Source organism: Ipomoea triloba, chromosome 12, assembly GCF_003576645.1.
Source record: "Ipomoea triloba cultivar NCNSP0323 chromosome 12, ASM357664v1".
NCBI lineage: Eukaryota > Viridiplantae > Streptophyta > Magnoliopsida > Solanales > Convolvulaceae > Ipomoea > Ipomoea triloba.
The window spans coordinates 5,326,748-5,351,353 of NC_044927.1; the positions used below are offsets into that span (position 1 = coordinate 5,326,748).

Below are 24,606 nucleotides of genomic sequence, written 5' to 3' on the forward strand. Positions count from 1 at the left end.
TCAGACATGATTCTTCAATTAAACTTTTGGGCCATTTCTACACTATATTGGGTTTTTATACCGTGGTGATGATTGATTAATAATTACCCCATGTATTCCCGCCCAAAATGTAGATGGACCTTAACAATAGGGATGGAAATAGGCTGTTCGAGGTGAACTTTAGAAAATTATATTCGATTATGTCATGGACTCGGGTTAAAATACACAATTTATATATTGAATGTTCACAATTTACATACTAAATGTTTACAATATGTAAATTGTGAACATTCAGTATATAAATTGTATGTTTTTAAATCTGAGTCCACAGAATAATTTGCCAGAAACTTAAGACCTGAGCCTAGGTCTAGGCTTGTATATATGTTTTTTTAGACTCAAGCCTGAACCTTCAATTAGTCTAGATTGGTCTAAACTTTGAAGCCTGATTAAAAGCCTATTTAATATTTTTTTTGAGGAAGCCTATTTAATATTTAAGTCATAAAAAATTTAAAATATAACTAATACTCGTTGTGTATAAAAAAATAGTGACAACAATGACCAAAGAAGAGATCTATAAATTTTCTTGGACAACGGCTAAGAATTATTGTTGTCTTGCAATTGATGGAGTGAGATATGAGCCGTTGATATAATCTAGATCAACAACTCAACTGAAGGATTTTTTTTCTAAAATGCGCTTCCTAACAACATGGATGCAAATGATCAAGCGTCTCAAACGGATGCACCTTAAGTTTCGAAATTATGCACCTTAAGCTTGAAAATAATGCACCTTAAGCTTTAAACATAAACACTTTAAGATTTAAACTGATGCACCTTAAACTAGAAAGTGACGCACCTTAAACTTTAAACATTCGCACCTCAAGGTATAAACTTACGCACCTTAAATTTTAAATATACGCACTTTAAAAATTAAATTGATGCACCTTAAATTTTAAACATACACTCTTTTAAGCTATAAACTTACGCACCTTAAACTATAAAATTAGACATCTTAAGTTTTAGACTTACGCACTTTAAATTGTGACCTTACGCACCTAACACCGCGGTTGCGGTTGTCACTTTCCATTTCGCCGGTTGAGGAATTACCTCAAGATCCTGAGCATGAAGACACTTTAGTTGTAAGTAACTAAGTATCACCATAAGAGAAACCCTCCTAGTTGACATCAGTAGTAGTGTTAATATCCTATGCAACTATATCTTCCTAACATTAAATAAACTTAAATTCAATTTGTCCTCCTAGTTGACATGGGGAGTAGTGTTAATATCCTATGCAACNCGATTATGTCATGGACTCGGGTTAAAATACACAATTTATATATTGAATGTTCACAATTTACATACTAAATGTTTACAATATGTAAATTGTGAACATTCAGTATATAAATTGTATGTTTTTAAATCTGAGTCCACAGAATAATTTGCCAGAAACTTAAGACCTGAGCCTAGGTCTAGGCTTGTATATATGTTTTTTTAGACTCAAGCCTGAACCTTCAATTAGTCTAGATTGGTCTAAACTTTGAAGCCTGATTAAAAGCCTATTTAATATTTTTTTTGAGGAAGCCTATTTAATATTTAAGTCATAAAAAATTTAAAATATAACTAATACTCGTTGTGTATAAAAAAATAGTGACAACAATGACCAAAGAAGAGATCTATAAATTTTCTTGGACAACGGCTAAGAATTATTGTTGTCTTGCAATTGATGGAGTGAGATATGAGCCGTTGATATAATCTAGATCAACAACTCAACTGAAGGATTTTTTTTCTAAAATGCGCTTCCTAACAACATGGATGCAAATGATCAAGCGTCTCAAACGGATGCACCTTAAGTTTCGAAATTATGCACCTTAAGCTTGAAAATAATGCACCTTAAGCTTTAAACATAAACACTTTAAGATTTAAACTGATGCACCTTAAACTAGAAAGTGACGCACCTTAAACTTTAAACATTCGCACCTCAAGGTATAAACTTACGCACCTTAAATTTTAAATATACGCACTTTAAAAATTAAATTGATGCACCTTAAATTTTAAACATACACTCTTTTAAGCTATAAACTTACGCACCTTAAACTATAAAATTAGACATCTTAAGTTTTAGACTTACGCACTTTAAATTGTGACCTTACGCACCTAACACCGCGGTTGCGGTTGTCACTTTCCATTTCGCCGGTTGAGGAATTACCTCAAGATCCTGAGCATGAAGACACTTTAGTTGTAAGTAACTAAGTATCACCATAAGAGAAACCCTCCTAGTTGACATCAGTAGTAGTGTTAATATCCTATGCAACTATATCTTCCTAACATTAAATAAACTTAAATTCAATTTGTCCTCCTAGTTGACATGGGGAGTAGTGTTAATATCCTATGCAACTATATCTTCCTAACATTAAATAAACTTAAATTCAATTTGTCCTCCTAGTTGACATGGGGAGTAGTGTTAATATTCAATTTGTCCTCCTAGTTGACATGGGGAGTAGTGTTAATATCCTATGCGTCCTCCTAGTTGACATGGGGAGTAGTGTTAATATCCTATGCCACGATATCTTCCTAAAATTAAATAAACTTAATTCAATTTGTTCAGTTACAAAATGAATATTTTGGACCAAGTTAAAATTTAAAAAAATCCAAAATAACCACCTCTAAATATACAAAATGCTCTATACACCTCTAGTGGGTAGAGCACTAGAGCATGATTTTGGTATCTAAATATTACGAGTTGGATTCTTGCTAATTCGCTCTCGATCGAGCATATTGCATAGAGTTTTTCCTTAATGTAGTTTCTCACGGGCTATTGCATGAGAGAAGTAGTGGCTGCGGTTTGCTCCATCATCATCCAATAATAATAATAATAATAATAATAATAATAATAAGAAGAAGTACAAATTATATCCGTGGACATTATATAAGAAAAAATACTCAAAAATGGTCAAATAAGTCCCTGGACTTTATATGAAAAAGTAATTAGACACATGAACTTTAAAATTTTACAATTAGATACTTGAACTCAGTGAAATAGTGTAATCAAATCATTTTTATCGGTAACTTAAAAAACGATAATATGATTTTTTAATTTATAAAAATATCATTTTCTAACAAAAAAAAAACAGCAACCGTGACCGCCAGTTGCCCTCTTCAAGCTGACGAGAAGATGATCACTAGCTAGTTTCATCAGATTAATTATTGTATAAGGTGACCAATAATTGCCTTCTTTAGGTCGCAAAGAAGGCCACCACTGATCGCCTTCTCCAGATCAAGTGGTCGCCTTCTTAAGTGCATCTACAGTTGTGGTTTTAGGTGATTTTTGTTTTCGGCCAATGGAAAGGCTAGTTTTTGGAGAAAATGTTCTGCAAGATTTGGTTTTTGGCAAGAAAAAAAAAGAGAGAGAGAAAAAAAAGATTAGCACCAGTAGGCGTGTGTTGGGACGCTTCAGAGTAGGCGCCATATGGAAGCCACTCTGAAACTTTATCCTTTTTAAATTGTTTTTTCTTTTGCTTTTTTATTTTTATTGTGGCCGTTATATGCAATGGCCACCATTTTTTTATTTTATTTTTTAAATAAAATTACATGACTTTTTTTATTTTTTTTTTATTTTTTGTTCTAATTTTTTTTTATTGAAAAATGAAATTTGTTCCTAAGTTATAGGATAATTGTAGAATTCGTTTAAGTGTTGGTCATAATTACTTTTCGTCCCTAAACTATCGTTAGCGTTGCACTTTTCGTCCATTTACTAACAAAAAGTTATGAGCACAATTTGCATCTTTAGTATAGCTTAGGGACGAAAAGTGAGCACGAAATGTTAATAGAATGACGAAAAGTGTAACATCAATAACAACTTAGGTATGAAAAGTGAGCATGACCAACACTAACTCACTAAGGGGTGCATTTCACAATTATCCTATAACTTGGGGACAAAAAATGTAAATTTTCCTTAAAAAATTAAATATGTAATATACGGAGTAATTTTTTTTTATGTAATATATCATTTTAATAAAATGTTTTTAATTAACAAAGGTAATGAATTAAATATTTGTATTTAATTTTGAGTTACATGACTTGCAAATGTAGGTATGTTTGTTTTAATTAATTAATTAATTTTCATTACAATTACAAGTTTAAAATTGTAATAAATAAAGAAATAATTAAAATATACTGAAGTAAAAAGGTGTGTCCACAAAAAACTTAGAAAATGCATAAACTAATAGAGAAGAGTTTTTGAAATTCAGTGAGATAATGGATGATGCGTTGGATGTTAGGAGTCACAAAAAACTTGAAGATAATAAAATCTCACTAATAAGGTTGCTCTAAGATTAATGAAGAAGGCCACTGCTGATCACTTTCTTTAGGTATAGTCGTCGAAGAGGCCAGGTGACCGACAAACATGCATGTTTATCGATAGTCAACGTTCGATTTTGCATATGTGGTGTAACACGTAAGTTGTTATGTTAGATTTTATTGATTTTAACGTAGAGTTAATTGACTTTTAAGCTTAGATGCATTAAAATAATAAGTTATTTTGTTTAATTGTAATTTTTAAAGTTTATGGGTCTATTTATTTAGTTTTAAAGATCTCTAGAAGAGATGAAAAATGTTATATTATGATTCAAAGTTGTATTCGTGTTTGTTAGGGATGCCGTACAAAAAAGAATGTCAACAAGTAATTTCAAACATTGACAGCTAGAATTGTAGGATTAATCAGCTGCCTAAAATATATTCTAATAGACTTTAGAATCCGGCCACTTGCCTTGTCGATTTTGTTAGGCCATCCGCACCTTGCAAGAAGTAGCATTGCAATCCTATGTGGAAATTTTTGTTTGTTTATTAATAAAAAAATCCAGCTGACTAGTCAAATTGCAATCCTATGTGATTTTTTTTTTTGTTTATTAATAAGAAAAAAAATCCAACTATTGAAAATCTGACAAGTCAAATTGTAAATTTTGCAATTTACTTGTCACAATTGCAGCAGGAACTACAACAAACATTATTACATAGATTATGCTTTATAGAACCGTATGGATTATAAATAAACAATATATTTTTAATATACTAAAAGTACATTATTTGTGTACATAAAGTACATTATTTGAGTATTGAAAGTATATTATTTTATATACCATTAAATAATTTACATCCAATACAAAAAAAATGTACTTTTAGTATATTAAAAATGTATTTTGTACTCATGGTTCACACAAGTATGTGGACCATGGTCCACACAATAATTGCCGAATTACATATCTTTGGCCTCATATATGTTATTTTATTATTATTAGTATATTTTATAATAAAAGAAATAATTTTCATAAGATGATGTGATAGTGAGATCATTTAAAAAGAGGAGAGATAATTGTATGGATAGAGAATAAATAGTGAATAATTACAAGTTTAGTGATTGACATTTTGAGAGGGGATAATAATGGATGGGTGAAGATAACCTTATTATCAACTTTGCGCCCTAATTAAGAAAACAAGTTTTTTAATTACCAACTTGTTTAAGAATCTTGACATAGAGATTGACTTTAGGTTAAAGATTTGCTATAATGATTCTATCACTTTGATACTCAACTACTAATTTCGTTAATAATATTTTTAATTATTAAATTTGTACATTTTGATTCTCTTTCATTCGTTTTTTTTTTAAATGCACGTTTTAGTAATTTAAATACTTAAAATAAATACAAATTTATTAGCCATATTTATTATTAGATAAAATTAAAAATTAAAAACGAAAGTAGTAGAATTACTATACTTGAGGGAACATTTTTACAATTTACTTTTTTTTTTTGGTTATTAGTATCCATATTAATTTTATTTTATTTTTAAAAAAAATATATTTTAGTATTGGGTAAAATGATAAGAAACGGGAACAAGTGGATAGGACTAATGAAATCAGTACGTACAACTCTTATTGAAATATATAGTTGACTTTATATAAAGCAAGTCAATTTTGAACGTTCAACAAATCCGCTGCATGGAGACATCTTGCAAAATGCGAGAAATGGTCAAAGAAAATGTGATGTGAAAAAAAAAAAAAAAAAAAAAAAAAAAAAAAGACTAAAGAAGTGATCATATTACTGCAATCGTTATACTCACTGTGGACCCTAGTCTAAAACGACGTCGTTTAACTAAGTTTGTGAGGAGTTGACACGCGACGGATACTGTTCCGTCGTCCAATTCATGTTATGTGCAATTCTATGTGTTCTTATGTGTAACTCTGTGTATTCCATTAAGTGTGTATGTGTATTCTAGTATATAAATTTGTACATTAGTAATTTCAATACCATACCTCATGAAACAGGAATGCTAATACTTAGGTAGTGATTCTGTGTATTCTATTGAGTAATTATGTGTATTCTAATATATAATTTTGCGCATTATATTATTGGTTTTCAATACCATACACAGAAAATTGTCACGCATGTACACATAACTGGTCTTAGTGTTTACACTACTCCAATGTTTAACAAACATAATCCATAACCATAATACACATAATTCATAACCATAATGTACATAAATAATAATACTAAATACACAAACACATCAAAACCTAAGCATAACTCATTTTACACTACCCAAGTGATTAACATACATGAATGTATAAAATCCCTGACCTGAATACACAGAATGCACAAAATATCATCACAAAATGCACAAAACTTATCTTATAAGTTAAGGCCGAACGGAAAACGGAAAAGTCCTTAATTATAAAAATCAAAATGACGTCGTTCTGGTGGTCCACGATATAAATTGCCATATCCCAAAGTTTTTTTAGATACAAGTTTCTATGACTCTTTTGGTTATGTAAATCCCGCCTAACCCCAATAGTCATCATGCCCCGACCCACATCTAGGAGGATGTAAATCACTGAACACAGGGTTAGACCTTTGTTCATGTTAGTGATGAGACTCGATTTTTTGTCTATCCTCTCAAACTTTTTCCATGTTACCAATTGAATTACAAGTTTGAATGTCTTGTTATTTTGGCTGGATTACCCAGGTTTTGATATGGGGCCTCCTGGTAGGCGGCGTTCCGGTGTCGTCGAGAACGGAATTAAAACTTGACGGCGGGGACAGGCAACTAGCCGGTGAATCTGAGGCGTCTGATGAGACAACAATGTCTACAACATCCACTCCCCACAAAACCCAATCCTGAGTTGCGGTTCTGTTAGGAAGATCATGAGTTACGGAGTTCCTCCACGGCGGCGTAGCTCCATTAGCCCTTAAGTATTTCCCCTCCGCCGTTCTGAGCTTCACGCGAAAACCTTCCTTTATAGGCTCCCATTCTATAGACGGCGCGTGGGTTTTGTTGGTGGGAAGAGTTTGAACAACTTTCTTGCCTGTCATCCCCAAAAGGAAGGGCTCCTCTGCCGCCGTAAGATACAGGCCGTGACAGCTCTTTAGCCGGATTACATTGTCTTTTCCTTCAACAAACTCCACCGTCCATCGCGCGTTAAGCGACGCGCCGCTTCGGCTTTGCCGGACGCTTTCTTCATCATCATCGCCCACCAAATACTTTCCTAGATGACTCTCAAGTCTCACCGCTTTGGCTTTGTAGAAAAATTCCATTCCACTCTGCATTCAACCCATTCATTAAAAAATATTAATTATTGTTGGGTAAAAAGTCCAGCACTATTTGATTATGAATTATTAGGCCTAGGCTGAAGGCTAAGTCCAATACTCCTCTTACTTTAAGAGTCTAGTAAAATTGTGCAGTTAAGGCTGACAAGTGTTACCTGTCTTTCACTTGCATACGAAGGCCGGTGAGCTACGCGTGAAAGTCCGAGGCTCTCACTGGCTAACTCATGATGATGATGAGAGAGAGAGATGTTTGAATTTAAAGATTGATCATAGGGTAATGAAGAACAGTTGTAGGATGAGGAAGGGTAACTCTGCAAATGCTGGAGCACAGATAAATCCACCAAATCCACATCCCATAAGACCCAATCTTGGGTTGCGGTTCTGTAAGGAAGATCATGAGTTATGGTGTTTCTCCAAGGCGGCGTTGCCCCATTTGCCCTCAAGTACGTCCCTCCTCTAGTCCTTAGCTTCACTTTATACCCTTCCTTTATAGGCTCCCACTCCATAGAATGACACCTTTTTACCCCGGGATTCGGAAGCGCCTGGAGCACCCTCTTTCCCGTCATGCCAAGAAGGAAAGGCTCGTCGGAGGCGGAGAGATAGCCGCCGTGGGAGTTTTTCAGGCGGATGAGATGATAACTACCTTCAACCAACTCCACCGTCCAGTAAACTTTGTTTGAAGAGCCATTACGGCCTTGCCTGACGCTGCGTTGGTCTTCATCGGCCACCAGGAACTTGTCAAGGTGGCTCTTCAGCCTCACAGCCTTGGCCGTGTTAAAGAATTCCATATTGGATCAGAATTTGAATTCCCCAGGCTTGTTGATGCATTTAATTTAAGCTGGGCGGGCACACGGACCCATCTCATCTAGATGTCGTTGTTGTCCGCGGGAAGCCGGGAACGACGACTACAAATAGTTGACTTGCCTCTGGGAGTTTTCTCTGAATTCTTGTGCTTAATTTGAATGGCGGCGTTCTACTAAACCAAAAAATAAGGATTTATATTCAGTCAGTTGTTACTTCCCCATCAATTATATACATATGCTTACACTGAAATTTGAGCACTAAACTTTTTGTGTAAAAAAGACCATTATCACTTTACCATTATCTTATCTTATTAATTTATTTTAAAGAATGATTAAATACTATTATAAAATGAGATTTGTAGTAAATTAGTTGTATTAATTTTTTTTTAAAATAAAATTTAGAACAAATTGATAAGTAAATTCTTTTAAATTTTTATTAATAAAAAAATTAATAATGACGATAAATTTGTAATATTTTAATTTATTATATATGGTCTATAATAATATTTAAATAATGGACATTTTTAGATTTTGTATTAAAAGGCATATTACTTATTATTAGTTTATCAAAAGAATATTAATATTAGTAAAATTTTATTTATGCATTGCAAATGTTAATTTATTTTATTTGAATAAATTAAGTCATGTGTATTTTAGTATAAATTTAAAAATTTTATTTGTTAAAAAAAATCCGAATAAATTAAAATATTAAAATTATTGTAAAATCATAAAGGACATAAACAAAATAAACAGAGAGATAAGGGAGAGAAGAAGAAGAATTTTAACGACGACTACAAATAGTTGACTTGCCTCTGGGAGTTTTCTCTGAATTCTTGTGTTTGAAATTTGAATGGCGTTCTACACAACCCAAAAATTAAGATTTATAAATAGAGTCAGTTCTTACTTCCCCATCAATTATTAGGGAGTTTGGTTCAGGTCTCTGAGATTACTTAAACAATCTGAGTCTGATAATGCTATATTATTTTATTTGGTTCAAATTATGATATATCTTGGTAATGTTATATTACCTCAAAATTGAGTGACAGTAATATTTCAAGGTAATGTGATTATCCTCATTTTCTTAGGTAATCTTAGATTACCTTGGATTATTCCAACTTTACCTTTGTTAACTAATCATTATATAATAATAATAATAATAATAATAATAATAATAATAATAATAAAATCAATATATGTGTATATAACCAAATATATGTCAAGATCTCCACCAAAAAAAAAAAATATACGTCAAGATCGTGTAGTCTAGTAGCACCCGGTTGCACTCTCATCATATAAAAGGGGTGGGTTTGAGCCGTCCGTAGTACTTGTTACTACTAGTCATTTTTTCGCTTCTTACCTCAATGAATTAAAATTCCACCGAATTACAATTCTTTCCCCTCTTAATTCTCTCCTCCCAACCAAATGCCCTGTAAATGAAATTTGTCACAAATAAAGGATGATTATGAAAGAAAAACACCAGAAGTGCAAAGAACTAATACTATGAACTTGGATTTAATGCATAAGGTTAAATAATCATTTTTATTTTAATAAATGCTTAAATGCCAATATCATTTTCAAAATCTTCTTCTCCCTAAAATGAAACAAATCATGACTGAAAATACGATTATAATCCAGATATCAAATGTGAAATAAACTTGTATACAAAATCAATAGTTATACCATGGATCTGGGTTCACTAAGGTAGACCATCACATATAAATTGTGAATATGTATGTAAATTATATATTTTAGACTCGTGTCTATCTTGCAAGGTGGACCCAGGTCCACCGAACAATTTGGGGTACAAAATACTTGCGGTATACATACAAGAATGAGTCAACACCAGCCCATAAGAAGTCCAATGGGCCTCTTCATCCCAATAGTTCAGTTGCAATACATAGTCCAACAACATCCGTTAAAGTGCTGAAGTCTAATTTATTTGATACCGCTGTGTTTGGCCACATTTGTAGTGAAGATTCTTGGGATCAAGGAATCATACCCATTTCTTCATGTGAGGCAACAACACGACAGACGACCAACCTAAAACCTAACCGTACATTGTGCACTAAAATCGTACCGTCTTGTCATCGCCTGGTCTGCCTCTGTCACGTCAGTGCCTGGTTAAATGTAAGAGTATTGATAAACGGGTCATTTTTCAATCATATACATACAGTGCACGCACTACGACGCACAATACATGCAAAACAGGTGCACTATCAAATTTATTGTATTAAGACAACTAGTTTTCTTTGCATTATGAACTAAATAAAGTTATTAATGTTTGTGGATAATATTTTGTTGTTCAAATTTAACCCATTAGTCTTTTTCTTAGTTAGGTTTGATTATATTGAATTTTTTTCTTCTTTTAAGGATTGTTTTTTTAAGAACATTTGTATTTTCACACGTGCGTTGCACGCGCAACACACGTGCATTTCACGTGCGTTATAAGTTTGTTGCACAGAATGGATTTATTAATCTATAATCCAAATAAAAATCATTGAAATGATGAATGCATGCCTAAAGCAGTAAATTAAAGCCTATTTGCACCAAACCACCATGCTACATATACACTCAATCTTTTTACTAAATCCTCCAGTGCATGAACTACCTTTTGTATAACTAGAAACTTCTTATCCCTTAAGTTTTTAAGTTTACATTGCATTTAATCTGATATGATGTGGGCATTTCCCTTTTTGAGAAAACGAAAATCAACAGTTTCAAAAGGTTTAAGGATTGAGTTTCTTACAACTACTTGATGTGGGCATTTCCCTTTTTGAAAAAACGAAAAACAACAGTTTCAAAAGGTTTAAGGATTGAGTCTCTTACAACTACTTTACATACGTATACGCATATGCATGTGTGTCTTTGGATAACGTTGTTGTTGGGTGCGGCAATATAATGCCTCAAAATATTAATTATTGTTGGAGTGAAGGGTCAAGTTCAACATTATGTGTTAGTTATATTTTGTTTAGTCATAAGTGCTCATTTCTATTTATGGATTGTTGGTTTCTTGTTGATTCCTTTGTGCTAGTGTATCTTTAGTTGCATGTTGTCACATATTGCATGCTATATCTTCCAATCCCCTAATGACGAATTTGCACCCGTGCACTCCCTATTCTCTACTAAGATAACATGTAAATTAAACCACACAAGAGAGATAAATCGCACTAAAAAGATCATGTACAATAAGTTTGACCAAGAAGGTGTTGGCCTGGTAAGAATCGAACATGTGACCTTCAAGTAAACATAAATTCTATTTTATTGATATATGGACGGTTTGCCCTAGTGGTCTAAGACATCATATTTAGGCTCTGATCCAGAAGGGCGTGGTATTGTAATAAGACAAATACAATGTAATTGTTGATGACACTAAAATAAAATACTATTTTTACTGACCTAATATAATTGTTGATGACAATAAAATAAAATATTATTTTTATTGGATTAAGGTAATTGTTTTTTTTCTTTGAATACTGGACGCTATTACAATGCAGTATCTGTTCATAACTACTTTCTCAACCTATTGAGGTATAACTCCACTAAGGCTCGAACCCACCACCTCCCGTATAAAGGAAAGGCTTTGATGCCACTGGACCACAAAGTCCTTGGCAAATTAAGGTAATTGTTGATTGTTGATGACAATAAAATAAAATACTATTTTTACTGAATTTTTGTATTAAATGATGTGTTTGTGGTCCCAAGTGTTGTTATTTCTCACTGTTCAAATTATTTGGTACCAATAGCTAGTGTAATTATCTAAAAGGAAAAATACTCTATACTAATTAATATGAAATACTAATTTTTACTGAATCTTGTATTGATTAGCGATTTGGCATTGCTAAATCAAATAAAAGTGATGTTACATTTTAAATTTTACCGTTGCTTACTAAATATAAAATTAGGATGTGTTTGGTTCGCACATGGGAATCGGCATCGAGTATCAAATACTTGGAAAAGCAACCATGCTTTAGGATACTAGCTGCTATGAGTTCTACAAGGGCAGTCAAACATCGGAAGCACAATTGGAGTTATCGTCTTCAAGTCAGATGGACGGACTGATGCGCGTGGTTGGAGACGATTTCCTCAACTAGAATGAACTAGGGGAAGTTCTGGTTGTCTACCGAGGTTGGTATATGATCAAGACGGACTAGACCGACTGTGCTAGCCAGTGAGTTTACTTGTTTTCACCAGTTTGATGTTAGTCTGAGTTTGCTCACATCTCACCGGATACTAATGGGTGAAGGTGTGTCGGCTACCCACATTGGGATCTACCGTCCCAAAAAGGCACGCAAGGCTAAATCAAAAAGCAGGTTAAACTAATATAATGTTGAAAAGGCAGACAGGCCGGCATTCAAGCTTGTCTACGGTTCCGTATAAGGCATACAACCCTCCTGGAAGAATTGGATCCGGCACTTTTACTTGGTCCTAGATCACACCAAATCGCTACCTTTTTCTCAGCTTACTACTACCCTCGTGGACAACATCTATTCTGCATACATTTATAAAATTATTGTATGTTAGTTATTATGCTAATTGCACAATGGTACATATTTCTTGGAATTTGTAGTTTTAGTAGATTTAGGTAATTTGTGATGAACAACTACTTGTTAATATTTTTCATTTGTTCTTTTAGTTGGGGTGAATTTATACTTACGATAACCTTTTATTAGAACAAGATTGTAATGAGTTGTACACATGTAATTTATATTATATAATCTTTTATAAGTTCCAAAATAATACACATACAAGACAGGATATAATAACGTTTATTACACTATTATACTAAAATATATAATTATAATAATATAATATATAAATTATAATATTTTAATTTAAAGTTTATTATATTACAAATAAACCATCAAACTATTTAAAAACAATAATTAAGCCACTCAATTTGAATAAACTTAAGTCTGTGAATCCAAAAAAAATATTACAATTGACTTTTTTAGCACGTAACTTGCCAATTTCACTCACTAAGATATCTACGTGGAATTAAAATAAATATATTTAAAAAATAGCTTGAAAAATACGTAACTTGCCGATTTCACTGACTAAGATCTATCTTTCTCTCTGAGGCAAAACATGACTGGCGGCGTATTTCTAAACAAATCCGGGACGCAGCTAGTTGGCCGGGAAGGACAGAGAGGTGGGAGTGTTGAGAAAAAATAATTCATGGTGAAAAAAATTAAAAAAGAAATCACATGGCAATCCTAGTCAGCAAAACCAACCCAAAGGAATGAACCTGCTAAAAAAATCCATTGCAATATTTTTGAGGTTCCAATATTTATTTGACACTTACCTACTTAATTGATGTTTTCCAAATAATTAAATTATTTATTTGTATTTTTTTTGGCAAATACTTATTTGTACTTTATTCCTTGTTATTATGTAGGAGTATATTGATATTTATAATCATTATTCTTTATAATTTCAAATTCAATCAAATAATGAAATCACCATTGTTGAATTCATCCGAGTGCAGTTATCGACTTTAAACAACATACATTTTGGTGAAATGGTCTCTCTTGAAGCTGATACACTGTAAGTAACGGTGCAGGTGTGTCGGGTGTGGGCTGATGACTACGATGCCACATTGGGATCTACCGCCGCAAAAAGCCACGCAGAGCATTTATCAAACTCAAAAAAGCAGGCAGGCATTCAAGCTTGCTGTGAAAGCTGGCCATATCGAAAAATTTAAAAGCTCAATTTATTTGTGGTTGAAGATGATCGCAAGTTCCATTGGCTTGGTCTACGGTTCCGTGCAAGGCATACGACTCTCCCCCAAGAATAGGATCCCGCACTTTTACTTGGTCCTAGATCACAACAAATCACCACTTTTTTCTCAGCTTACTACTATCCTCATGGACAACATATATTCTGCAATCACATCCCATTTTTTCTCCCCCTTTTTTGCTCAAACAAATCACAAATTACCATTACCAAACATCATGACAGTAAAAGGAGGAACTTCCCCCGCCTGCGCAGCTTGCAAATACCAGAGAAGAAAGTGTGCTTCAGATTGTGTGTTGGCACCTTATTTCCCAGCTAACCAACCTAAGATGTTCCAGAATGCACACCGCCTTTTTGGCATCAGCAACATTACTAAAATACTCAAACAGTTGGATGACGAGGATCAGAAGGCTGATGCCATGAAATCAATCATTTTCGAAGCCGATATGCGGGAGAGATTTCCCGTTTATGGCTGTGTGGAGTACATTTGTTACCTCCGTCAACAACTACAGCAAACTATGGATGAACTCCATTATGTCTACACGCAACTCGCGGTGTGTAAGGAGCAGCAATTGTTAGGTTCTGTGGTTAATTCCCATAATAATAATAACAGTAATAATTATGACCATCAACAGCACACAACTTTATTACAGCCTTATGGGATTAATAATGCAGCGGAAATGTCTTATCCTATGAATGTTAATCTGTTTGGTGCTGCTGAAGATGATATGGGTGAGGGGGAGTCCAGTGAGAGTGTAGGCAAGCCAAATTTGTTAGGTGTGGAACCCTCATCTTACTATGAACATCCCACTGATGTTCTAGTGAAAAATACTAATTATAATGGCCATATGTCACTACCATCATTTCCAAATGAGCATTCTCAAGATTATGGTTTGGTGGCTTTCAATAACACTATAGCCGATGATAGGCAATCCTATATTGAAATGAAGGAGACCTGTGAGTCAAGGTATGTTAATTATTATATTATTTCTATATATAATAAATTGATTAGCATGCATAAAAATAGATTACAGTGTAATTCGTTCATGTGTAGTTCGGAGTCATCATTTAAAGACACAACACAATCGAACGAGGAGTTATCTAGGAGTGAGCTCAAAAATGCTGCTGCCTACTTCAGTCTCACCAGTTAACAATTGACAATTGAGGATAGATTGAATAGATGGATATGGCAGTTCTCATTTTGACACTATCCTAGTTACCTTTATTTTCTTCTTTCTTTTTTCTTTTTGTCCCATATGATTTTGCCCTCCATTGTTAATACACTTTTTAGAGCAATCCCTCTTGTTCATATTTAGGCTGATAAAAGTTTTGAATTTATTACTCTTTAATTTAGATTTTATATTTGAAGTACTAAATGAATAATTTAATTACTTTTTATATATTTACGGAAAGGGCAGAAGGTGTGTGTATATAAATTTTTTTGAAGGTAAAAAACTTTATTAAACAACCAAAATATTCAAAAAAGTTTGGGGTACATCAAACCAAAACGAACGATCTACGGAAGCCCCCTCTGCCTTTGCAAGAGAATGGACCAAACTATTAAATTGTCTACTACTAATGTAACGAAAACCACAATCAACTATGCTATCATCAGCATTTTTAAAAGGCAGGGCGTGAAATGTTAGGGCAATTTAGATGCCGATAATAATACGACTAATATTGCTTTCTTGAGCCTAATAACAACAATTGCTTATCGGTGATTCCAAAGAGAGCTTTGATTTTGCAGATGACGGCGCCACCCCCTCCCCCTTGGTGTTATCAACCAAGTAACTAATTTGTCCTCACTTTCAACTCATACCTACTATTTAAAGGACATGAATTTCCCAATAACAGAAGCATAGCATCAATGGCTGAAACAATAAATCCATGCCCACCACCTTGTCAATTCCCCGCGATCGAGAAATGCCGATCGGACGGCCGGGAAAACGACACGGTGGTTGCTGACATGGACGGAACCTTGCTGGTGGGCCGCAGCTCATTCCCTTACTTCGCTCTCGTGGCCTTCGAGGTCGGCGGAATTTTCCGGCTTCTCTTCCTACTCCTCGCCTCTCCCCTCGCCGGACTTCTCTATTATTTCATCTCCGAGTCCGCCGGCATCCGCGTGCTGGTTTTCGCGACGTTCGCCGGCATGAGAGTCGCCGACATCGAGTCGGTGGCGCGTGCCGTCCTGCCCAAGTTCTACTCCGGCGACTTGCACCCGGAGACGTGGCGGGTTTTCTCGTCGTGTGGGAAGAGATGCGTGCTCACTGCGAATCCCAGGATCATGGTGGAGGCTTTCCTGAAGGAGTATTTGGGCGCTGATATGGTTATTGGGACCGAGATTTCTACGTTTAAGGGCAGAGCTACGGGGTTGGTGAATGAACCTGGAATCCTCGTCGCCAAAAACAAAGCCGATGCTCTCCAAAATGCCTTTGCCTTGTCGCCAGCTCCAGACGTTGGAATTGGTGATCGCATGACTGATTTTCCTTTCATGAAATTATGCAAGGTTAGTTTGCTAAAAGAATATAACTGATCTTGTAAATTTCTATTAACTAAGCTAATTCGATTAACTCATAAATAATAAATATGACATGTAAAATGATTCAGAGAAAATTACACTTTTCATCATAAGTTATATAAGAATAATTGTAGGATTCGACACCTTGTTAGTTGTGTTTACTTTTTGTGTCTAAGTTATAACTGATGTTGTAAATTTCGTTATTTTTCTAACAGGTTCACTTCTTGTCTCTAAATTATAGTTGATGTTGCAAATTTAAACTATAACTGATATTGCAAATTTCATCACTAATGTTTTGTTAGAAAATGACGAAATTTGCAACGTTAATTATAGTTTAGGGACAAAAAAGTAAGCACAACCAATAAGTAGAAACAAATTCTATAATTACATTATAACTTAATGACGAAAAATGTAATGTTGCCTAATGTTTAAAAATAATAATTAAAATAAGCAAATAAGAAATAATTGTTTTGACTCATAAATAGTAAATATGACATGTAAAATGGATCAGAGTAAATATTATAATATGAGGAAATTGTACTCTTCATCCTAAGTTATAAGGATAATTGTAGGATTCGTCACTATTGATTAGTCGTATTCACTTTTTGTCCTTAAGTTTCAAATAAAGTTGTAAATTTAGTTCTTTTCCTAACCGGTCGTGCTCACTTCTGTCTCTAAGTTATAACTAACGTTGCAAATTTAAACTATAACTTAATGTTTTGTTAGAAAAATGACTTACAGGGCCAATTATAATTTAGGGAGGAGAAGTAAACACAATAAACATGTAGATGAATTCTATAATTACCCTATAACTTAGGGGTGAAAAATGTAATTTTTTGCTAATGATTAAGTATATAATTATTGTGCTTTTGGTTATACAGGAAAGTTACATGGTACCACCAAATCCAAAGGTGAAGCCACTGAGCATAGACAAATTACCAAAGCCAATAGTTTTCCACGACGGCCGGCTGGTTCAAAAACCCAGTCCCCTAATGGCACTCTTGATAGTTCTATGGATCCCATTAGGCTTCGTTCTAGCGTGCATGAGAATCGCCGCGGGAGCCCTCCTCCCAATGCCGCTAGTCTACTACGCATTCTGGGCACTGGGCGTGCGAGTCACCGTAAAAGGCACCCCTCCCCCGCCCCCTTCAAAATCCACCGGCCAAACAGGGGTCCTCTTCGTTTGCTCACACCGCACCCTTCTCGACCCAATCTTCCTCTCCACCGCCCTGGGCCGCCCAATCCCCGCGGTCACCTACTCCCTCTCGCGCCTCTCCGAGATCATCTCCCCCATTAAAACCGTCCGCCTCAGCCGCGACCGCGTCACCGACGCTAACATGATCAAGAAGCTTCTAGAAGAAGGGGACTTGGCCATATGCCCCGAAGGGACCACGTGCCGAGAGCCCTTCTTGCTCCGATTCTCCGCCTTATTCGCCGAGCTGACGGACGAGCTGGTCCCCGTGGCGATGTCGAACAGGATGAGCATGTTCCACGGGACGACGGCGAGAGGGTGGAAAGGAATGGACCCTTTCTACTTCTTCATGAACCCTAGCCCGGCCTACCAGGTCAATTTCTTGAACAAGTTGCCGGCTCACCTCACTTGCGGCGCCGGAAAATCAAGCCACGATGTTGCCAATTACATACAGAGGATGATTTCGGCGACATTGTCGTACGAGTGCACCAGCTTTACTAGGAAGGACAAGTATCGAGCTTTGGCCGGAAATGATGGAACCGTTAATCACAAGCCGGGACTTGCACCTAACAAAGCCATGGGATGTTAAAAGGGAAAATTGTAATTTATGCACCTCCATTATATGTCATTTATTAATGTCACATCTGAATTATTAGTAGTGTAAATGTTACCCATCAATTTTTAAAATGGTATATATATTGGCCTCCCATATGGTACGGGATGAGCAATATATGTACCATTTTAAAAATTGAGGGACAATATTTACACTTAGGAGGGGCAATATATGTATCATTTTGAAAATTGAAGGACAATATTTATACTTAGGATGGACAATATATGTATCAATTTAAAAATTGAGGGACAACATTTACATTACTAATAATTCAGGGGTGACATTGATAATTGATATATTATGAAGGGACATAAATTACAATTTTCTGTAACATAAACGAACTTCAACGTCTGTTTAGAGGTTGGATTATGGATATGCGACGCGATTGATCATGCAATGGTTCATATATATACGTACACTGGATTAGTTCTCCTTTGTATACAAGCATCCCAGCACAAAATGTTTAAAACAACAAAGGAGAGGAAATTAAATGCCTTGCTTATTCATTATATAATATCCCTTACTATAGCTTTAATTATCCAGCCGTCACATGTTTACAAACATAATCTCCATTGAACTCTAAACTTAGATAATGAAATAGAGTGATGTTACATTCTAAATTTTATTGCTGCTTATTTGAATATAAAATTATACAAATAAAATAGTGCAAATTTTGACACAAGTAGAATTATTTTCTAATAAATGTCTATTCAAGTCACATCCAAGCTAAGGCTATTTAAGACTAAAATTGTCATGTTGGATTAACATATATTCTATTATATTGGAATATGGACGGTTTAACCGAAAGGTCTAACAGATTTGAATAGCGTTTTGGCATGGCTAAATCAAAATTCTAAATTTTATTGCTATTGAATATATAAAATTATCATATTGGACAAATTGAATAGTGCAAAATTTGATACAAGTGAAATTATTTTCTAACAAATGTCTATTCAATTATCTTCCAATGCATTTTAAGACTAAAATTGTCATGTTAACTAACATAAATTATATTCTTTTGCTATATAGACGGTTTGGCTGAGTGGGCTAATGCGCCAGATTTAGGCTCTTGTCCGAAAGGGCGTGGGTTCAAATATTTGAAATCCAAACTAAGAAACTTTATCCAAAAAAAAAATAATACGATGTGGGAATTTATTATTCATATGCCCGCCTTCCATCATTGCCTAATTCTATAGTATACCATTATTTGGTACGAGTAGTGTTTTGAATATCGAAAATTTTATTGTTGCTTACTGAATATAAAATTATCATATTGGACAAATTAAATAGTGCAAAATTTGAAACAAGTAGAATTATTTTCTAATAAATGTCTATTTAATTCTCTTCCTATGCGATTTAAGACTAAAATTGTCATGCTGGACTGACATAAATTTTTTTATATTGATAAAAGGACGGTTTGGCCGAGTGGTCTAAGCTTAGACCACTCGGCCAAACTTAGGCTTAAGGCTGAGTGGCCTTAAGGCGCCAGATTTAGGCTCTGGCCCGAAATCCAACCTTAGAAACTTTACTCAAAAAAAAAAAAATTAATACGATATTTGAATGTGAATTTATTGTCTAATTCTATACTATACCATTATTTGGTCCGAGTAGTGTTTTGAATAACGAAAATTTTATTGTTTCTTACGGAATGTAAAATTATCATATTGGACAAATTAAATAGTGCAAAATTTGAAACAAGTACAATTATTTTCTAATAAATGTCTATTTAAATCTCTTCCTATGTAATTTAAGACTAAAATTGTCATGTTGGACTGACATAAATTTTATTTTATTGATATATGGACGGTTTGGCCGAGTGATCTAAGGCGCCAGATTTAAGCTCTGGTCCGAAAGGGCGTGGGTTCAAATCCCACAGCCGTCACATATTAGCAAACATAATCTCCGCTATCTGTTGAAATCCAAACATAGAAACCTTACCAAAAAAAATATAATACGATATGGAAATTTATTATCCATAGCCCGCCTTCCATCTTTGCCTAGTTTTGTACTATACCATTATTTGGTACGAGTAGTGTTTTGAATATCGAAAATTTTATTGTTGCTTACTGAATATAAAATTATCATATTGGTCAAATTAAATAGTGCAAAATTTGAAACAAGTAGAATTATTTTCTAATAAATGTCTATTTAATTCTCTTCCTATGCAATTTAAAACTAAAATTGTCATGTTGGATTGACATAAATTTTATTTTATTGATATATGGACGGTTTGACCGAGTGGTCTAAGGCGCCAAATTTAGGCTCTGGTCCGAGAGGGCGTGGGTTCAAATCCCATAGCCGTCACATCTATTATGCCATTATTTGGTCCGAGTAGTGTTTTGAATATCGAAAATTTTATTGTTGCTTACTGAATATAAAATTATCATATTGGAAAAATTAAATAGTGCAAAATTTGAAACAAGTACAATTATTTTCTAATAAATGTCTATTTATTTCTCTTCCTATGAAATTTAAGACTAAAATTGTCATGTGGGACTGACATAAATTTTATTATATTGATATATGGACGGTTTGGCCGAGTGGTCTAAGGCGCCAGATTTAGGCTCTGGTTCGAAAGGGCGTGGGTTCAAATCCCACAGCCGTCACATGTTTGCAAAGATAATCTCCGCTATCCGTTGAAATCCAAACTTAGAAACTTTACTAAAAAAAAATTAATACGATATGTGAATGTGAATTTATTATCCATATTTGCTTAATTCTATACTATACCATTATTTGGTCCGAGTAGTGTTTTGAATATCGAAAATTTTATTGTTGCTTACTGAATATAAAATTATCATATTGGACAAATTACATAGTGCAAAATTTGAAACAAGTAGAATCATTTTCTAATAAATGTCTATTTAATTCTCTTCATATGCAATTTAAGACTAAAATTGTCATGTTGGATAGACATAAATTTTATTATATTGATATATGGATGGTTTGGCCGAGTGGTCTAAGGCGCCAGATTTAGGCTCTGGTCCGAAAGGGCGTGGGTTCAAATCCCACAGCCGTCACATGTTTGCAAACAAAATCTCCGCTATATATAATACGATAAGGGAATTTATTATCCATAGCCCGCAGATAAGGGAATTTATTATCCATAGACCGCTTTCCGTCTTTGCCTAGTTCTATACTATGCCATTATTTGGTACGAGTAGTGTTTTGAATACCGAAAATTTTATTGTTGCTTACTGAATATAAAATTATCATATTGGACAAATTAAATAGTGCAAAATTTGAAACAAGTAGAATTATTTTCTAATAAATGTCTATTTAAATCTCTTCCTATGCAATTTAAGACTAAAATTGTCATGTTGGACTGAGATAAATTTTATTATATTGATATATGGACGGTTTGGCCGAGTGGTCTAAGGCGCCAGATTTAGGCTCTGGTCCGAAAGGGCGTGGGTTCAAATCCCACAGCCGTTACATGTTTGCAAACATAATCTCCGCTACCCGTTAAAATCCAACCTTAAAAACTTCAGTCAAAAAAAAAAAATTAATACAATATGTGAATGTGAATTTATTATCCATATTTGTCTAATTCTATACTATACCATTATTTGGTCCGAGTAGTGTTTTGAATATCGAAAATTTTATTGTTTCTTACGGAATGTAAAATTATCATATTGGACAAATTAAATAGTGCAAAATTTGAAACAAGTACAATTATTTTCTAATAAATGTCTATTTAAATCTCTTCCTATGTAATTTAAGACTAAAATTGTCATGTTGGACTGACATAAATTTTATTTTATTGATATATGGATGGTTTGGCCGAGTGGTCTAAGGCGCCAGATTTAGGCTCTGGTCCGAAAGGGATTGGGTTCAAATCCCACAGCCGTCACATATTTGCAAACATAATCTCCGTTATCTGTTGAAATCCAAACTTAGAAACTTCACCTAAAAAATATAATACGATACGGGAATTTATTATCTATAGCCCGCCTTCCATCTTTGCCTAGTTCTGTACTATACCATTATTTGGTACGAGTAGTGTTTTGAATATCGAAAATTTTATTGTTGCTTACTGAATATAAAATTATCATATTGGACAAATTAAATAGTGCAAAATTTGAAACAAGTAGAATTATTTTCTAATAAATGTCTATTTAATTCTCTTCCTATGCAATTTAAGACTAAAGTTGTCATGTTGGACTAACATAAATTTTATTATATTGATATATGGACGGTTTGGCCGAGTGGTCTAAGGCGCCAGATTTAGGCTCTGGTCCGAAAGGGCGTGGGTTCAAATCCCACAGCCGTTACATGTTTGCAAACATAATCTCCGCTACCCGTTAAAATCCAACCTTAAAAACTTCAGTCAAAAAAAAAAAATTAATACAATATGTGAATGTGAATTTATTATCCATATTTGTCTAATTCTATACTATACCATTATTTGGTCCGAGTAGTGTTTTGAATATCGAAAATTTTATTGTTTCTTACGGAATGTAAAATTATCATATTGGACAAATTAAATAGTGCAAATTTTGAAACAAGTACAATTATTTTCTAATAAATGTCTATTTAAATCTCTTCCTATGTAATTTAAGACTAAAATTGTCATGTTGGACTGACATAAATTTTATTTTATTGATATATGGATGGTTTGGCCGAGTGGTCTAAGGCGCCAGATTTAGGCTCTGGTCCGAAAGGGCTTGGGTTCAAATCCCACAGCCGTCACATATTTGCAAACATAATCTCCGTTATCTGTTGAAATCCAAACTTAGAAACTTCACCTAAAAAATATAATACGATACGGGAATTTATTATCTATAGCCCGCCTTCCATCTTTGCCTAGTTCTGTACTATACCATTATTTGGTACGAGTAGTGTTTTGAATATCGAAAATTTTATTGTTGCTTACTGAATATAAAATTATCATATTGGAGAAATTAAATAGTGCAAAATTTGAAACAAGTAGAATTATTTTCTAATAAATGTCTATTTAATTCTATTCCTATGCAATTTAAGACTAAAATTGTCATGTTGGACTAACATAAATTTTATTGTATTGATATATGGACGGTTTGGCCGAGTGGTCTAAGGTGCTAGATTTAGGATCTGGTCCGAAAGGGCGTGGGTTCAAATCCCACAACCGTCACATGTTTGCAAACATAATCTCCGCTATATATAATATGATATGGGAATTTATTATCCATAGCCCGCCTTCCATCTTTGCCTAGTTCTAAATAATGGTACGAGTAGTGTTTTGAATATCGAAAATTTTATTGTTGCTTACTGAATATAAAATTATCATATTGGAGAAATTAAATAGTGCAAAATTTGAAACAAGTAGAATTATTTTCTAATAAATGTCTATTTAATTCTCTTCCTATGCAATTTAAGACTAAAGTTGTCATGTTGGACTAACATAAATTTTATTATATTGATATATGGACGGTTTGGCCGAGTGGTCTAAGGCGCCAGATTTAGGCTCTGGTCCGAAAGGGCGTGGGTTCAAATCCCACAGCCGTCACATGTTTGCAAACATAATCTCCGCTATCCGTTAAAATCCAACCTTAAAAACTTCAGTCAAAAAAAAAAAATTAATACAATATGTGAATGTGAATTTATTATCCATATTTGTCTAATTCTATACTATACCATTATTTGGTCCGAGTAGTGTTTTGAATATCGAAAATTTTATTGTTTCTTACGGAATGTAAAATTATCATATTGGACAAATTAAATAGTGCAAAATTTGAAACAAGTACAATTATTTTCTAATAAATGTCTATTTAAATCTCTTCCTATGTAATTTAAGACTAAAATTGTCATGTTGGACTGACATAAATTTTATTTTATTGATATATGGATGGTTTGGCCGAGTGGTCTAAGGCGCCAGATTTAGGCTCTGGTCCGAAAGGGCTTGGGTTCAAATCCCACAGCCGTCACATATTTGCAAACATAATCTCCGTTATCTGTTGAAATCCAAACTTAGAAACTTCACCTAAAAAATATAATACGATACGGGAATTTATTATCTATAGCCCGCCTTCCATCTTTGCCTAGTTCTGTACTATACCATTATTTGGTACGAGTAGTGTTTTGAATATCGAAAATTTTATTGTTGCTTACTGAATATAAAATTATCATATTGGACAAATTAAATAGTGCAAAATTTGAAACAAGTAGAATTATTTTCTAATAAATGTCTA

At 33.9% G+C, this 24,606-nt stretch overlaps 3 protein-coding genes and 9 non-coding genes across 12 annotated transcripts; 11 read left to right on the plus strand and 1 right to left on the minus strand.

The window, feature by feature from the left end:
- Window positions 1–6,540: 6,540 nt before the first annotated feature.
- Window positions 6,541–8,521, minus strand: LOC115998630. Its single transcript, XM_031238252.1, has 2 exons — window positions 7,733–8,521; window positions 6,541–7,571 (listed from the first exon to the last, which is right to left on the minus strand). The coding sequence occupies exons 1-2, from the start codon at window positions 8,363–8,365 to the stop codon at window positions 6,975–6,977; spliced, it is 1,230 nt and encodes a 409-aa protein (XP_031094112.1). The 5' UTR covers window positions 8,366–8,521; the 3' UTR covers window positions 6,541–6,974.
- Window positions 8,522–14,331: 5,810 nt separating this feature from the next.
- Window positions 14,332–15,264, plus strand: LOC115998878 (LOB domain-containing protein 27-like). Its single transcript, XM_031238552.1, has 2 exons — window positions 14,332–15,080; window positions 15,168–15,264. Exons 1-2 carry the CDS (start codon window positions 14,332–14,334, stop codon window positions 15,262–15,264), a joined length of 846 nt encoding a protein of 281 aa, XP_031094412.1.
- Window positions 15,265–15,980: 716 nt separating this feature from the next.
- LOC115998879 (glycerol-3-phosphate acyltransferase RAM2-like) lies at window positions 15,981–18,412 on the plus strand. The gene is made up of 2 exons (XM_031238553.1): window positions 15,981–16,619; window positions 17,513–18,412. Exons 1-2 carry the CDS (start codon window positions 15,981–15,983, stop codon window positions 18,410–18,412), a joined length of 1,539 nt encoding a protein of 512 aa, XP_031094413.1.
- A 1,826-nt stretch (window positions 18,413–20,238) lies between these two features.
- TRNAL-UAA lies at window positions 20,239–20,318 on the plus strand. The gene has a single exon. It is a non-coding gene; the product is annotated as a tRNA-Leu (tRNA).
- A 644-nt stretch (window positions 20,319–20,962) lies between these two features.
- TRNAL-UAG lies at window positions 20,963–21,042 on the plus strand. Its single transcript has one exon. It is a non-coding gene; the product is annotated as a tRNA-Leu (tRNA).
- Window positions 21,043–21,376: 334 nt separating this feature from the next.
- On the plus strand, window positions 21,377–21,456 carry TRNAL-UAG. Its single transcript has one exon. It is a non-coding gene; the product is annotated as a tRNA-Leu (tRNA).
- Window positions 21,457–21,791: 335 nt separating this feature from the next.
- Window positions 21,792–21,871, plus strand: TRNAL-UAG. The gene has a single exon. It is a non-coding gene; the product is annotated as a tRNA-Leu (tRNA).
- A 759-nt stretch (window positions 21,872–22,630) lies between these two features.
- On the plus strand, window positions 22,631–22,710 carry TRNAL-UAG. The gene has a single exon. It is a non-coding gene; the product is annotated as a tRNA-Leu (tRNA).
- A 338-nt stretch (window positions 22,711–23,048) lies between these two features.
- On the plus strand, window positions 23,049–23,128 carry TRNAL-UAG. Its single transcript has one exon. It is a non-coding gene; the product is annotated as a tRNA-Leu (tRNA).
- A 341-nt stretch (window positions 23,129–23,469) lies between these two features.
- Window positions 23,470–23,549, plus strand: TRNAL-UAG. The gene has a single exon. It is a non-coding gene; the product is annotated as a tRNA-Leu (tRNA).
- Window positions 23,550–23,844: 295 nt separating this feature from the next.
- Window positions 23,845–23,924, plus strand: TRNAL-UAG. The gene has a single exon. It is a non-coding gene; the product is annotated as a tRNA-Leu (tRNA).
- Window positions 23,925–24,262: 338 nt separating this feature from the next.
- Window positions 24,263–24,342, plus strand: TRNAL-UAG. Its single transcript has one exon. It is a non-coding gene; the product is annotated as a tRNA-Leu (tRNA).
- The last annotated feature ends 264 nt before the right edge of the window (window positions 24,343–24,606 follow it).